The 15,926-nt window shown below is 57.1% G+C and overlaps 1 protein-coding gene across 1 annotated transcript in view; it reads left to right on the forward strand.

Moving 5' to 3' along the window:
* CNIH3 (cornichon family AMPA receptor auxiliary protein 3) overlaps positions 1-15,597 on the forward strand; it is a 90,152-nt gene extending 74,555 nt beyond the window's left edge. The window contains exons 4-6 of the mRNA XM_004761890.3: positions 7,286-7,398; positions 11,238-11,381; positions 14,564-15,597. Of these exons, the coding sequence (XP_004761947.1) occupies positions 7,286-7,398; positions 11,238-11,381; positions 14,564-14,591 (285 nt within the window). The 3' untranslated portion in view covers positions 14,592-15,597. The remainder of the gene's footprint in view (positions 1-7,285; positions 7,399-11,237; positions 11,382-14,563) is intronic.
* The last annotated feature ends 329 nt before the right edge of the window (positions 15,598-15,926 follow it).

Consider the following 15,926-nt stretch of genomic DNA (forward strand, 5'->3'; position numbering starts at 1 on the left):
GGGGTCCCTCGCACCTGCCCAGGGAGCAATGGCGCAGTGCTCGATGATCGGTACCTCCATTGCCTGTCTGATGTTTGAGCCCCTCAGGAGGCCCTCAGCGTGCGTTTGTCGAGGAAGCAAGTGGTGAGTTTGCTGGTGCTTACCAGGTGCTGTGCTGCTGGAGCTGCATGGAGAGGGACCCAGGGAGACACACACACAGACACGTGTGGGACTTGGTGGGATGAGTGGTGAGGATGTCACTCCTGAGGGGCATGAGAGCTTTAGGACCTCAGAGTAGCTAATGGTGACATGGACAGTGATGGCTTTTCTGTGGACAGAAATGCACGGAGGGAGAGGATTTTAAAAAAAATTGCAAGCACTAGAAATGGACTGGAGGGGAAAGGGAAGACATATCGGTTTAATTTTCAAGAGACTTTAGTTGCTCAAAATCTAAAAACTCAAAGTACTTGAGCTGACATGACCCGCGGGTGTGTAGGAACGTGCGGGTCAGATGCCTCTTCTCCTCGGCGCCGTTCTTAGCCACATGTTATCGATGAAGAAACTTGACCGCCCTTGACCTCAAACAGCTCCCCCAAGGTTCTGACGTGGGACGGGCAGGTCTAGAGTCCAGCTGTCGTTCCTGAATCAAATACTGTTTCCGGCCAAGATATTGCCACTCGAGCCCTTCCTGGAAGCCGGAGTTAGCATATTCTTTTGCCTTTTCTCCAAAACGTGAACTTGCTCAAATTCCCAGTAAAGTGTGGCACAGTCCTGCTACTATCTGCCTTTGTGAGAGTTTGGAAAACACACTTGTGTTCACTGTTGACCTTTGAATGGTGTTGGGGGGTTGAGGGGCGCCAACCTTTGTGAGACCTGTCAGATTATATACTGTATTCTTGCAGTCAAGCAAGATAGAGAAAATGCCACTAAGACAGGAAGAGGAAATACCTCTACCACCCCGTGCTGTAAGAAATCCACGTCTTAGTGGACCTGGGTGGTTCGACCTGTGTTGTTTAGGGGTCACTGTGCTTGAACTCAGACCACCCTGTGCCCGCACTCTGGAGGACACTGCTCACCAGTCTTGTCTTTGCCTGAGGGCTCAGGGTTTGGATGTTGAGCCCACCTCCCCTTGTGGGTGCTGATGGGCACGCAGCAAATAGGACTGACAGCTCTCCGTCCCCAGGTGCCCATACTTGTTCTCCTGTTCAGTCTCCTTTGCTCGTTTTGAGCATAAAGTCTCCAAGCAGCTGGAGGTAATAGGTAATTAACACACTTCAGAGCTGTTAAGTAGGATAATCGTCTGTCTTTATCCTGGAAAATGCTCTCCTTTGGGAATGTATGTGCTGCTCAGGCCCCAGGCTGCTACCAGCCTCCTCGCTCTAGTAAGAAACTGTCTGTGGTGCCTGTTCCAGGAGAGATTTGGGGACAGAAGCGTCCCATGGAGAGGACCGGAGTCAGGAGGAGAGCTGGGGCTCCCTGCCTTCAGCCGGGGCTTGGAGGGCAGCTTGGGTGGGCATGGCTAGCTGCTGAGCCTAGATTCTGGGAGAGCCTTATGGCAGGGACTCCAACCTGGAGACTGACTCGCCCATGGTGCACCACATTCTCTGCTCGGGGCCTAGAACAACAGTAGGACAGAAGCCCCCTAACTGTCATGTGGCCTTTCCCGGGTCAGGAGAGCTCTCCACAGCCATTCCCTGCTGTCTTGGGCTGTAGGAAGCCGGTACGAAGTCTCCGTCTCACCTCCAGGGGAGGTTTGTAGGTCATGTCATTCCAGAACGGAAAGGAGAATGTGACTCTCTCAAGCCACAGTGAAGGCTGACACCAGGGCCTCATGGGGATGCCCTTTGCCCAACACTCTGCCTTCCCCAGAGCAGCAACCTCAGGACCTCAGCTGGGCTCCCTCCAAGGAGTGCATTCAGAACACGCGTGTCTTGTCTCCCCTCTCCCTGTATGGAGCTGCTTGCACGCTGTGCTCTGGCTCCCGTCTGGTGATGCTCCAGGCTCCACGCGCACCCTGTGCGCCTATGCCGCAGTCTCCACTCACCAGACTGCTCGGCGTTCGTGCCTGGCCAGTGCTTATGATACGGATCTGCTGCGTGTGCAAGTGGGCTCTCCAGCACCAGCAGGCAGGCTTGTGAAATCCTTGCCCTTCTGCCCTTCTCCTTCTAGAACATTCCCCTGCCCCCTTAGCGTCTCTCCTCTCAGACAATTTGAGCTTTTGCCTAATCATTCCCTGTATCCTGACCCCAGTTCCCACTCCCACCATCCCTGGCTTAAAGAAAAGGAATGAAGGAGTGGGGAGCGGAGTGGGACTCAAGATCTCCCTGGATTCCCAGGCATGTGTCCCTCTGAAAGTGCGGCATTATTCGAGAGAAGGCTTTCATTCTTACCTCCCCCTCGCCGGGCTCTTAGGTACTTGCTAACCGTGCGTGAGGAAGTAGCAGAGGGGTGTTAGGAATTCAAGTGTGTCTGGAAGCTGCGAGAAGACAACGGTGACAAGAGGCAGCTGGGGAGGTATGGGCGGGGTAGGGCTGGGGCCCAGAGGCTTGGTCGTAAAAGGGACCCGGCCCCTCCCCAACCTGGAAAGCCCACCCGACAGGAGGAAGACTGGTGAAAGGAGCCGGGTTTGGGGGGTGGGTAGCCTGCCAGGAACAGGAGCAGGGATGGGAGGCTGGCGTTTGGGTGGCGGAGGATGATGAGGGAGATGACCCCATGCCCGGAAGACGCCAGGGCTAACCTGGGGGTTGTTTCCAGAGTGTTCTCCCACACAGTGGGGGCTGGGGGACCCGGGAGCCGGACACACTGCTCTTACCTGTGAAGGCTGCCTGCCCAGGGCTCGAGTCCGAGAGTGTAGATGGTCCCGCTGGAGGTTGGGGGTGAGGAAGGAGACCCCAGGTGTTCAGAAAGGAAGCTTCTGCCTTGCGTCCTCTTCCGAGTCCTTGGTCTATGAACCTCAGCTCCAATGTTTAACAGAATCACCTGGGTCAGTCCTAAAAAATGCAGATTCCTGGCCCAGAGAGTCTTTCTGGGTAGACTTGTGTAGGACCTAGAAATCTGCGTTTTAACGTGCATGCCCCAGGCATTCTGGGGCAGGTGGCGGGAGGACCCTGTCCTGAGAATCCGTGCTCCAGGGGCCCTCTCGCAAACTTGAATGTGCACGTGGATCTCCTGTGGGTTCTGTTAACTGCAGGTTCTGGTTCCGCCCGTCTGGAGTGGAGCCCCAGTTCTGCATTTCTCACAAGCTCCCAGGCGACACTGGTGGTGCTGGTCCCAGGAGCACTGTGAGGAGCACTGTTCCCAGCAGTTCCTGGGATCTGGTTGGGAAAGACCCCCCCCCAGGCCTACAAAATCTGAACCTCTGGGGTGAGCCTCAGCCATGTGTGTTTTAGCCACACCCTCCCGCTGAGGTTCTCAGAGCCCTGCTAGGAGCCGGAGGCTTAAGGAAAGGGCCTGGAGGAGCAGCTGGGGTAGGGAGGGAGGTCAGGGAGCTGAGCCATCTGTTCCCAGCTTCCCTGTCCTCCAGAAAGAGCCGAGACCCCTATGAATTCAGGTGGAAGGAACGTTCTTCCTCGTGGGGTTGGGCATGCACACTTCCCTCTGGATCAAAATGGGGAGTTTCCCTAGTGGGTTGGTGTCCCCACAGGTGGTACGGCTGGTGGGCAGGACCCCCAGGGAGTGGCAGTAAAGCCAGAGGTGCCGACAGCTGGTCCTAGGAGCAGTCAGGGCAGGAAGGACCGGGTGGCTGTGGTGGCCGGGGCAAGGTGAGCAGGAGCCCGAGCAGCCTGTGGCATGTCTGGAGCCTGTGGGACAGGTGGCGCAGCTTGGTCAGCTGGGGCCTCCAGGCTGAGCTGTGAACTGGGCTGTGCACACGCTGGGGAGCCAGGCGCAGTAGGTAGCGGGGGTGTGGGTTTGCTTCCCACCTTCTCTCCCTGTGCCTCTGTTGCAGAGAAGTGAGTCCGTGTGGGTGGGCAGGAAGGCCACAGAGACTCCCCTGGTTTGCATAAGATGTGCTCAGGGATGGGGGGGGCAAGGAGAGGGTGGGAGGCCCATGGGCTGGAAACCACGCCCCTTGGCTCCCGGGCCCCCTCTGTGCCCTCGGTGACCACCCGCCTCCCCAGGGAAGGCAAGTGCTTCTGTCCTCACGTGCTGGGACCCAAGCAGGGAAGTTCTTTCCTTGCTGTCTCCCTCTGATTCTCCTTGAGCTCTTGGTGTTCAGAACAGGCCCATAGGGACATGATCATGGACCGGAGTCCCTGGAGGCTGGGCCCGGTCCCCAGGAGCAGCCATGCCCGACCCTGACACGGGACGGGCACCAGGGTTTGCTGCTGGCTGTGCGGGGCTCAGAGCCAGGCCCAGGGTTCTTGGGGACACGCCTCAGCACGCATCCGACTGGTTTCTGGTGGCTTTTCAAATTACATTTCTAGACCAAGTGACCCTGTGCTGGGCACCTGGGTACCATAGTCATCCGCTTACCCCTTAGAATATTGGGTGGACATTGGGGCACATTCCAGGAGGTCAAAACTTCAGCTGGCTAGCACCATTAAACGGGCAATACTCAGGTCAGCCATGCCTAGCTGTCAGGGTCCCAGCTACTCAAGCCAGCTGAGGCCAGGGCGCCAGGCCCCAGCATGAGGGATCAGAGCCCTGGAGGGAGGCCACGCTGCTCCCTCCTCCCAGCCCCCGGCCCGCTTGAGCTCTTGCCCGGCTGCCCTCCAGGAGCCCTTGGCCCAGAGTGGCTGCAGAGAAAGCAGCCTCCCTTGAGCAAAGGGTCTCCGAAGGGTCCTGCCGACACTTGGGGTGGTTTTCTCCTTGCCTTCCAGGTCAGCGAAAGTCCAGGTTCCCAGGCACATGACCCTTCTTTCCCTCCTTCCCGCGGCCCCACCCCCGAGGTGAACTGGGGGTGCGGGTCCCACCTGGGGACTAGTGACACGGGCGCTTCCTCCTGGAAGCTCCTGAGAAAATGGTCTTCTCCTGCTCATCCCAGGAGGGCTCCTGTTTTGGGGGAATCAAATGAAAGGACCTTATCCTTCCTTTTCCCACCCACCGGCCCCAAAGCAGATGGACACAAGATGTCCTTGTCCGGTGTCCTTGAAAACAGGCAGGTCTGGGTTTTCTCGGTGGGAGAGGCAGGTTTGGTTTCTGTCCCTGCTGGGGGAAGCTGGGAGCTTAGTTTAAGCAGGGGTAGGGTTGCGGTTCAGAGGAGCCTGAGCGGAGAATCTGGGAACCAGAATCGGTGCTGGGTAAGAGCAACAAGGGACCCACCCAAGGTTGGGGTCAGCTGGATTGCTGGTGACTGTGATGGCCTCGTTCATCACAGCGCGCCTCCCGTTCCGACACCGCCCTGCCGCTGAGAGCAGCCTTATGCAGGGGAGAAGCTGGGTCCCCCCAGCAGCCTCGCCAGTAGGCCATCAGGGCTGCTGTTTACAGATGAGGGGGGAAAGGCCCCTTGTGGTCAGCTGCCTCGCTCAGCACCGCGCAGTGGCCATTATGTAACCGCCAGAACTTTCCTAACACTTTGCAGATCCTGGGCTGGTATTTTTAGCCCCACGTGGTCACAGTTGAAAAGCTTGTTGCCTGAGTCCCCGGAGACTGGGTCTCACGGCTGTCACTCCCTGTGGCCACACTCAGCCATGGGACCTTCCCTGTGGCTTCCGTGTGGGGTCCCAGGATGTCTGGCCCCAGGCACACTTACACCGGCGGCTCAGCCATCTGCCTGGGACGCGCGGAGGGGGCGGGAGCAGGCGCACAGCGGTCGGGCGGGCACGTTCTTCACCATCTTCCTCTCCCCCTGTCTCCTGGGTCCCATCCGTCTACTCCGTCACATCTCCCTGTGTGCAGGCTGGGAGAGGCCCCCGGCATCCTGCAGTGAAGACAAAGGAGCGGCATCACTGTGCCCCGCTCCCCGAGTCCTCAGGCTAGCAGTCAGCACAGATCTTTGTGAGCTAATGCCAGGAATGAAGGTCCCCACCAGCGAACAGGAAGATGTGTAAATGTAGTTAGACCACTTCTAACACGAGTAAAATCACATACAAAACAAGTTTGTGGATTCAGGACCTGAGCAGAGAGATGTGTGTGGGCGGGGAGAGAGGACGGCTCTCCAAGACCATGGGCATGCGTGCAAGGACAGAAACCTGCCAGAAAGTTCTTGCCCTGGCTGCGGGAAGGGGTGCCGGGACCCAGACCAGCAGGGGTAGGTGCTGGAGAAAGCGGAAAACAACCACAAGTCCATGTGAAGGAGAAATGGCAAGATTTGGAAGCAGAGTGGAGAGGGGACGGGCACCACGGAGGAGCCAGAGCTGGCGGGGTTGCAGGGGCGGGAGGGACGGGGGTGGTTGGGGAGTATCCAGGTGGAAATGTCTGCCAGGACGAGGAGGTGAGACCTAGGGCCTGGGCAGGGGATTGGACCAGGAGGAGTGACGGCAGAAGTTGGGTCATGGATGAAATGGGTGAGGTCTTCCTGGCCAGTGTGCACGCTCGGCTCAGCGCTCCACGTGCTGGGTCCTCGCAGCAGCGGGCAGTGAACTCACATTGGAGATGATCCTGGAAGGCTGGCTGGAAAGGTTTTTCAAGGAGTGCGGAGGCATTCATGTTGCATATGTTAGGGGGAAGAGGGTGCGCGTCCCTCTAGGGGTGAATTTATTGGCCTGGGGACCAGGTTTCTCCTTTACAGTCACTGTGATCTCCGTTACAACTTTGATTTCTATTAAACACCCTGGGGAGTTCACGACTTGAAGCTCGTTTCACCATTTACCCTCATGTGGCTGCCCTGCGGGCTGGCGAGCTCAGTCTTCCTGCTGGTCCCCGAGCGTCGGCCCCTTCCTGGTCTGGGGTGGCCTCTCTCTCTCCCCCGTCATCACTGCCGTCTCTCTCGTGGGCTCCCAGTTCACCCACATCCAGCAAAATGCTGTTTCTCGATGCTTCCCAGTCTGCCTTCATCTGAAACAAATACATGTGTTTGCTGTAGGAGTGTCAGTTTGTAGAGGGGGGTACGTAGGGACCGGGAAGCCAGGAGCAGGGGGGGTTACAGAACCATGGAAACCCGCTGGGGGTGTTTCCTCCTGCCCTCTGCGACCATGCAGGGGTGACCCCAGAAGCAAGTGCCCTGTTCTGGTAAGTAGGGTGCTGAGAGCCTACGTCCCTTGGACCTGGGTAGGAAGCATGACTTTGGGACCCCAAGGAGGAGAACAGAGCAGAGCTGGGCCATGGTGTCAGGGCAGCCTCGGGGTCGAAGCACGGTGGCAGCCTGTGGGGCAGGAGAGACTCTCCCTCCCGCTGATGCAGGCCTGTGTCTCTGCTCCCCCTGCAGCTGGTGCTTCCGGAATATTCCATCCACAGCCTCTTCTGCATCATGTTCCTGTGTGCTCAGGAGTGGCTCACCCTGGGGCTGAACATCCCTCTACTTTTCTATCACTTCTGGCGGTGAGTCTGCTCGGGACTGCTCTGGGCTTCTTCCCTTCTGCGTGGGCAGCCGGCCCTGCAGAGACCGTGTCGTCCAAACAGACCAGCTGCCCGGAGCCTCTCCTCCCTCCCTTCCCTGCCTTTCGGAGACCCGTTCTTCCAGCAACTGCTGGGTGACGGCTCTGTCCCTCAGGGGCCTGGTGTTAAGATTCACAACCTTATGATTTTGAATGATTCACAATCGTCCACAAACGGAAACCGTCCAGGTTGTTGTCAACAGGGGAATGGGTAAACAAAATGCGGTATGTCCTTGCAAGGACGTGTGATTTGGTAATAAAAGGTAATCACGTACCGACACATGCTGTAACATGGGTGACAAGGGAAAGAAGCCGGTCCCAAGAGGCCGTTTATGGGAAAGGTCCAGAATGGGCAACTCTGAAGAGAAGGGAAGTAAATGGGTGGTTGCCAGGGGCTTGGAGGGAAGGGATGGGGGCAGGCAAGGGGTGTGGGGTCTTTTTCGGGTGTGACCATGTTCTGAAGTAGATACTACTGATAGCCAGAAAATTCTGTGAACATGCCAACAATCACTGGATTGTATACTTTGAAAAGGTGAACTTTCTGGTATGTGAATTGTATCTTTTTATTTTTTATTTTTTTAGGATTTATTTATCCTAGAGAGCGAGAGAGCGGGGGCAAAGGGAGAATTCCAACCAGGCTCCACCCCCAGCATGGAGCCTGACCTGGGGCTCCATCTCATGACCCTGAGATCACGACCTGAGCTGAAACCGAGAGTCGGATGCTTAACTGATGAGGCCCCCCCTAGGAGCCCCTGAATTATATCTTAATAAAAAATGACCTACCAGATGGGCTGGATTTTCTGGGACACTTCTGATTTTAAATATTCTATTCTCTGTCAAGACTATGCATCAGATCATGTGATCCGGGCTTTCTGTAAAATCCAGTCACCATCTGGACTTAGGACGCAGGAAGGGGGGACTGGAGTACAGAAGGCAGCTATGCAGGTGAACGAACCACCCTTTGCCCCCTGCTCCCAGAGCTTCCTTCCCACCAACATCTCATCACTCATTTTACCATAAAATGTAACATGTGTTGGTCACGTCTGGGGCGCGCACTCCTTCATCTAGCAGGCATAGGAGGCATGCCCCACACCGGGCACTGGAGGGGACTGCCATGTGGATGTGAGACAGAAGCTTTACCCTTGAGGACTGTGTACTCTAGTGCCACAGGGAAGAAGAGTCTTAGCAGACATGAGGAAGGCACACAGGGAAGCAAACATGTGAGTTAGACTAGTATGGAGACGGTGCCAAGTCAGCAGGTTGGGGCGCTAGCGTGGACACAGGCTCGGAGGTAAGGCAGCGCTCAGTGTGTTGGGGAAGGGCCCTGGCTCAGCGCGGCTGCTTACAGGGTCCTGGGGGAGACATGACTGGATGTGAATCGATGTAGGCTTGACAGACCGCAGAGGGTGGAACTCTCCGCTGGGGACGTTGGGATCAATGTATTCTGTAGGAAGTGGAAACTCTCAGCAGCTTTTGGGGGAGAAAGTGGCATTGCCTGATCTAAGTTTTAGGAAAGCAACTGGTGGCAGCTGTGCAGATGGGTAAGACGGTGAACTTGTGAATCTGGAATTAGGAGGTCACCATGGACTCGCAGGGGAAGAGAACGGAACTTGACTCCCAGTGCGATGGAGCAGTGGATGTTGGAAGAGACAGAGAGGGTCCGTGGAGGTGAACTTGGCCTGTGAGCAGGTGCAGGGGGCGGGGCAGAGGCAGCCTTGAAGGAGGGGGTGGCGCCACTGACCGGGGCAGGAGGAGAGGAGAAAGCACAAGTTAGGAAGAAAAGAAAATGACTCACTTACACAAGAAAGTCCTGCTGTTTTTTATAAAGATTTAATTTATTTGATCTATAGAGAGTAAGCAAGAGAGAGAGACACAGAGAGAGGACACAAGCAGGGGAGCGGCGGGCAGAGGGAAAGGGAGACTCCCCGCTGAGCAGGGAGCCCGCACAGGACTCAACCCCAGGGCCCTGAGATCATGACCTGAGCTGAAGGAGGACACTTCACTGACTGAGCCCCACCGGCGCCCACGAGAGAGTCCTGTTTTGAGTGAGCGTAACCCCCTGAGGTCTGAGCTTGGAGAGCAGTCAGGCGGGAACATGGTGTTGGAATGTCTTTCCTGCCGGCTCTGGGGCTGTGTGGGCTCAGCTCACCCAGTATACGGACAGCCCGGTGAGCACAATCCGGTGAGCTGTGGCCCCTTCTCTGTTTCACCCATGGGTGGGGGTTGGGGACCTGCGACTGACAAGGTTAAAGCACCCCCAGGGTCGCTGAGTCAGGACAGGGAAGGGCCCAGTTCAGCCCCGCCTCTGTATGGATCAGTCGTCCTGTTGCCCCGGGTATCAAAGACATGGTGGCTTTATGAGGCTCTGACTGGTGCCCTGCTTCTCAAGGCCATTGGCGGGGAGGCGCGGGCGGGGGAGGGGGGAGAGGGAGGCGGGAGGTGGGAGTGGCTATGGTCTCTTCACCCCCAGGGTGGGGACTGCCCTTGTCTGACCTTCTAGCCTACTTCCAGAAATTCCTAAGTGCTCAGGAAACGAAAAGGCATGAGGAGCAGAGGGTCCTTTGGAAATCAGAGTCCTTGAAGATGGACTTCCTTGGGTTTCTGTTCCCGCTTCCCCCCGGGCCCAGGCCAGAATGCTGTCCTGCTGACCCAGCTCTTTCTTAGGTGTTGGTGGAAAGCAGCGGGGCACATCCATCTGGTCCCGCATTGCATCCTACACCCAGTTGTCTCAATGCATTTTGCCCCCATTTTACAGATGGCAAAGCTGAGGCTCGGAGGGGTCAGTGGTAGTTTGGAGGAAGGTCAGTCTGGTGGCCGGTGACCCACAGAGCCCTGACTCTCTCCACTGAGCTGCTTGGCTGCCTGGCCCTCCGGGCCCCCTGGAACGAGGTCTCACCAAAGGCCCCTTGTTTGCAACCTGCCCCTGGAGAGGCGAGGAATGAGGCCTGCCAGCTGGCAGGCATCACTGAACCCAGATTTTGCTGTCCTCCTGGCACCCTGTGATGACCAACATTGTCGCTGTCCTTTGGGGTGTGAAGATGGGCTGGAACACCAGGGCCCAGGATCCTAGTGACAGGGCGCTCTTCTGAGCCCAGGGGTCCTCTGCTCAGGGCCTCTCTCCGGCCTGGCCTCTAGCCTCCTTCACTTAGTGACATACCACAGCCCGCTGAGGCCCTGCGAGGGGCCAGAGGTCAGCCCCGGGGTAGCACTCATGTCCCGCCCAGCCTCACCACCAGAGTCCGGCCTCTGTTGGGTGTTTCCATGGAGATATATATAGCTTGCTTCAGCCTGCCTCTGCCCCACGCCCTGTGCTCTCACTTCGCTGGGTCCCTCTGCTGCTCTCTCCCCGCAGAGGCCAATGCGCTTTGGCTGTTCTGGGTCCTTCTACCAAGAAGAAAAATGTCGGAACTCCACCACACTCCCATGGGAATGTGACATCCCTTCCCTAGCATTCTGGATTTGAAAAGCAGAGCTGCGTGGAGAACAGCATGAGACTCAGGGTAGAACGTGATCGGTGGCAATGCCACCCCTCATGTCACCATCCCTCTTCTGGGCTGACACCCACAGGGGTGCCCATAGGAGCAAGGAGGCCCTTCTCGGCGCCTCTAGGTGACTCAGTTTCCTTCCATCGGGTAGCTCTGTCTGTGGGCGCAGTCCCTCTGGTACCAGAGGGTCTCCGTATGTGGAGTGGCTCTCAGGGCGAGGCAGCAAAGAGGGCAGAGGTCCCTCGGATGTCCTTTCTGAGCCCCAGAGCCAAGGATGCTGTGTTCTCTGTCCCTGCAGGTACTTCCACTGTCCGGCTGACAGCTCAGAGCTTGCCTATGACCCACCGGCAGTCATGAACGCGGACACCTTGAGCTACTGTCAGAAGGAGGCCTGGTGTAAATTGGCGTTCTATCTGCTCTCCTTCTTCTACTACCTTTACTGGTGAGTCTCTGTCCCTCTGGGTGCTCTGGGTCCTGCAGGCGCTTTGCACCTCCTGCTCTTGGCGGGGGTGGGGGGTGGCGGCTGTGAGGGTGGGTGTTGCAGCCATGTGGGTCTGAGGCCAGCCGTCTGACTCGGTTGGGAGCCTGGGCTTGTGTACAGAGGCGGGGGTGGGGTGGGGTGGAGGGTTCTACAGGAGGCCTGGCCCCTGGCAGACACATCCATAGGACCTCACAGAGAAATGCATTGCCCTCACCCTCTGGGTAGGCGGTTGTTGACATGCAGCTAGTCACTCCTTCCCCATGGAGCTCCCTCCCCAGCTCAGCCCCTGGGTCCCCTGCAGCCCCTAGTCTGCGTGGCAGCTTCTGGGGAACAGAACAGAGACCCTGGGGGGCAGTCGTGTGTATTGAAGGGGCACACGAGGTCCTCATGTGCTCACACTCACGTTCTCCCAATGTTACACGGCACCACGTTAATGAGGGAAACTGTGCTGACTTTGGGATTGTTCGGGCCCTGCCCCCTGCCCCGCCAGGTCTGCACCTCTGCACAGAGTGGCCCAGGGAAGCAGATGGCTGTAAGCAGCCTGCCTTATGGCGGGGCCCCCAGAGTGCTTTTTCTTCAAGTGTCTCCCTCCTGTTCCTCTTGGGGGCCCCCTCCTGGGCGCTGTTGATCCCCAGGCGAGGAAGAGGAGGGTGGGGTGTTAGCGAGCCCCACCCCCACCGGCTTGGGGCTGGCTGGGGGGTTTGCTGCATTTAACCACACTTAAAAATGAGCCGTGCTTCAAGCCAAGAGTTAAGCCTGGGGCTCAACACCTTCATTGCCCAGACGGTAACAATCAGGAGATGGAATCCCAGATGTCCAATGTTTTCCCATGTCGCAGCTAATAGCGCATCTTAAGTCTGATCCCAAACGTGGGATCTGTACTGCTGACTGTCACAGGAAAGAGCTAAAAAAGTCTCATCAAGTGGGGTCTTTGGGCTTTCTGTATCAGAAGCCGGAGGGAGGTGGGTTTGTTTCTGAAAACTGTGGATTCCTGGGCTTGGATCTGCTGACTCAGGATTTCGGGGCTGGGCATCCACCCTGGGGCATGAGGTGGTGGCGGGCGTGTGTGTATGTGTGTGTGTGTGTGTGTGTGTTGGGGGGGAGGGTGGCTTCTGTCCATTGGCTGAATGTGACCATCCTATAAACATCGTGTCCCAGACATTCCATTTGGCCGTCTGTCCTTTTGTTCAGTCTGGCTCTGCCTTCGTGTTGCATTTACTAATTACTTCGTTGCTAAACATAATTGGAACTGCTCCTCCTGCCTCGCAGGGACTTTGGGTGGCGGCCAGGACTCCCCCTTCTTTGTTGAACTTGGCGTCTTGGGGCTCTGCAGAGCTCCTCCAAGGCCGTGTATCTCCAGCTCCTGAACTCCCAGCCCCTTGGCACCAGGGCTTGTGGGCACACGGGACTGTCAGCCCCGGCTACTCTCATGCAGGGCGGGGAGGGTGACCCACGCACGTGGACAGCTGCATCCAGGCTGAGCACAGTGAAGGACTGAAGTGACAGCTGCTGGGACCTTGGGGTTGGCATTTCATAGGCCCTCCCAGTGATTAAGAAATGTGTCCAGGGCCCTGGCTGAGACGCGTTTGTCTGGTCCCAGCTCAGGCTCTTCTCCGTGTCCCATGCTAACCACCCCAGCAGGTGCCCCATCGGTGCCCAGCAGGTGCCCCGTGGACCTGGAGATGTGCACAGTTTCCTGGAATTGATCCTAGCTAACATGAACGCAAACACTAGCGGCTTAGTCCAATGTGGGTGACCTGCCCACCTTTGACAGATAACCATCTGTCAAACCAGGAGGGGGAAGTAGCACCAGTCCCCTGCCCCTTCCTCCAGGTCACAGCTGCCTCCTCCTTCATGTCTGTTCCTCTCCCTGTATGAGCATCTTCTCACCGGCCGGCCTGGTGGCAGACACCCCGCAGGTCTCGTTCACCATGTGTCTGCGGTGCCCTGGCCAGAGCGTGGGGCACAGTAGGAGCCCACGAGCTCCTCGTTATTGTGGAAGCTGGGCTCTGTGCTCCCTCCAGGCAGGTGTCAGTCTGCACGGTCAGCACTGTCTCTCAGCACCGAGAACGGGGCCTGGCATGCAGGAGGCGCTCAATAAATGCTGAATGAGTGACTGAAAGTCTGAAAGTGAGTAGAGTGGGTATAGGACACCCGTGACCTCACTCGGTGTCATCGTGGAGAGAGCACTGGCTTTGGCCATGGGATGTGACTCCTTGCCTTGTCCTCTGTGACCTTGAATGATCCACTTCTCATGCAATCTCTCCCCCAACCCCGAGTGCAGGGAGACCCTCCAACTCCTGTCCGGCCAGTCATGCTCCGTGGACACAGGTGTTACTCGGTTCTCAGAGATGGTACTTGAGCTGCTCAGAGGAGCTCACCAGGCCTTGGAAGCTGGATAGGGTTAGATAGAAAACAGAGTAACTTCCCTTGGTTTCCTTTCTCAGATGATCCTTCTTCCTCTCTCTTATGTGAACAGGTAGTTGTTTTCTTGGTGCCAGGAGAGCAAAGTGGTATATTTTGTCATGGAATGTTCCTTGATGTTGCAGAATTAGACCGCAGCCCTTGCTAAAAGCATAGGGTTGCGTCACTCCTTCCCTGGTAGAGTCGGGGCACAACCTTAGGACACACGCTCTTAATGCACGCTCAGTGCCTGGATTCGGTTAAAAGCCAGAGTCTTCAACACGTAGGGAGTGACCCAATTCAGAATCCATGTCGTTTTTGTGCCCAGAGGGTCTGCATTCATGTCTGTCCTCAGAACAGGGGTGACAGGCATCTCCCCAGCATTGGGGTATCATGCGGCATCACAGAAGCATACATGGCAGGTGGCAGGAAGAGAACCTCTCGTGCCCCACCCCAGGGACCTGCTGTACAGTTGCAGGAAGGAGGAACAGCCGCCAGATTGTCCACGCGGGTGAGGGTGACACCCTGCACTTACAGTAATCACATCCACCACCCGAGGGACTCGGTACGCGCTCACAGCACAGGTGTAGTCCGATGGGGTGGAAGGAGTGGGGCTCCAGAACTGGGATGAGAAAGAAGCCACGGGGTCCGGCGTGGGGAAGGACCCTCGGGTGAGGGTCAGTCTGAGTCCCTCACAGGTTCCTGCTCACTCCTTCTCTTCCTTTTTTCTCTGCCTTCAGCATGATCTACACGCTAGTGAGCTCTTAACTCAGACCACGCACGTCCTCCAAGGCTGAGTTCACGGGTGCCAGGCCCAGATGGGGACGCGTGAGAGACAACTGTGGACTGTGGGCTCCTGCAGCAGCGGTGGGCCAAGCTTACCGAGTGCAGGGATCTCTGCCCAACCTGTGCTCGGGTCGCGATCTCTTCTGGGCCATGGGACCTCTCCTGGGCAAGGACTGCCGCCTCCTGAGTGCACGCCCCTCTCCGACACCTCCTGCCATGCACACAGAGCCCCAAGACCACGGGAGGGGCAGCTGGCAGGCTGCATGGGGCCTGCCCAGAACAGATTGACCCAGGATCCAGGCCGAGTGTATGGGACCCGCTGAGCCTTGAGGGTGTCGTGGGCTGTCTGAGCCTCTCGTGTTTCTTCTGACCGCTGGCCATGCCCCGTGCTTCCGTGGGACAGCCTGGAGGGTGCACGGATTTGCCTCTGGGCCCCAACTGTCCCTGAGCCCACAGGCTGTCTGTTTCCACGCTCTGCCATGAGAGAGCCAGCTTGGCCATGCCAGGAATGCAGCTTGGGGCTGTACGTCAGTCATGAGTTATCTCCAAAGCCAAGGGAAGGTGGGAATCCGAGGGAAGAACGATTTTGTAAAGCATTCACAGGTTCCAAGTATTAGCTCTTGGCCCCCACAAACGGTACTCTTCAGCAGTCAGTCCAAAAGCATCACGGAACCCATGAATGCCGATGGATGGCTCCCCCGTGTCCAGCTGCCTTGTGTCAAGGACCCCGAGCAGCCACATGTCCAGAAAATGCGGCAGCGCCTGCTTTGTGGCCGCACGGCTGGCGGCCGGGAAGTGACTCCGCAGTCACGTGCTGCTTCCTCATTCCTTCTGTTTGCTCCACGTGGGGACATCCGCTGGTTAAGAATTTTCCATTCGACATTTCCCCCTCTTTGGGTGGGAGTTGTTCTCGAGCGTTGTAAATAATGACAAGGCTGAGATGTTTGATGTTTAAATTGGGCACAATGATTTCCACCTTGTTCCCCGACCCTGCTTTCCTTTCTTCTGTTTGACACGTACAGGCTATTTATACCTGCACCCAGCTCCCGTCCGAGGCCTGTGACTCAGGTTTATGAATGGTGTTTGTGTGACGCGTCGTGCGTTATGTCTGAGGCGCGGTGGCAGCTTGGGCGTCCCATCCGCCTACCTGGCTGGTCTTGTTTACACCCCGATACAGGCTGCATTGGGCTCTGCGAGCTTGGTGCATTAGGAAAAAAGTTTCCAAAAGGTGTTTTGCTTCTAAAAATTGTACAGAGAACAAAACACAGATTTTTTGCTCTGAGCCTGAAGCTATAAAACCAGGAGATTCCGGGTGGT

The sequence above is a fragment of the Mustela putorius genome, unplaced genomic scaffold (genome assembly GCF_011764305.1).
Source record: "Mustela putorius furo isolate JIRA1106 unplaced genomic scaffold, ASM1176430v1.1 tig00003942_pilon_pilon_pilon, whole genome shotgun sequence".
In the NCBI taxonomy this organism is placed as follows: Eukaryota; Metazoa; Chordata; class Mammalia; order Carnivora; family Mustelidae; genus Mustela; species Mustela putorius.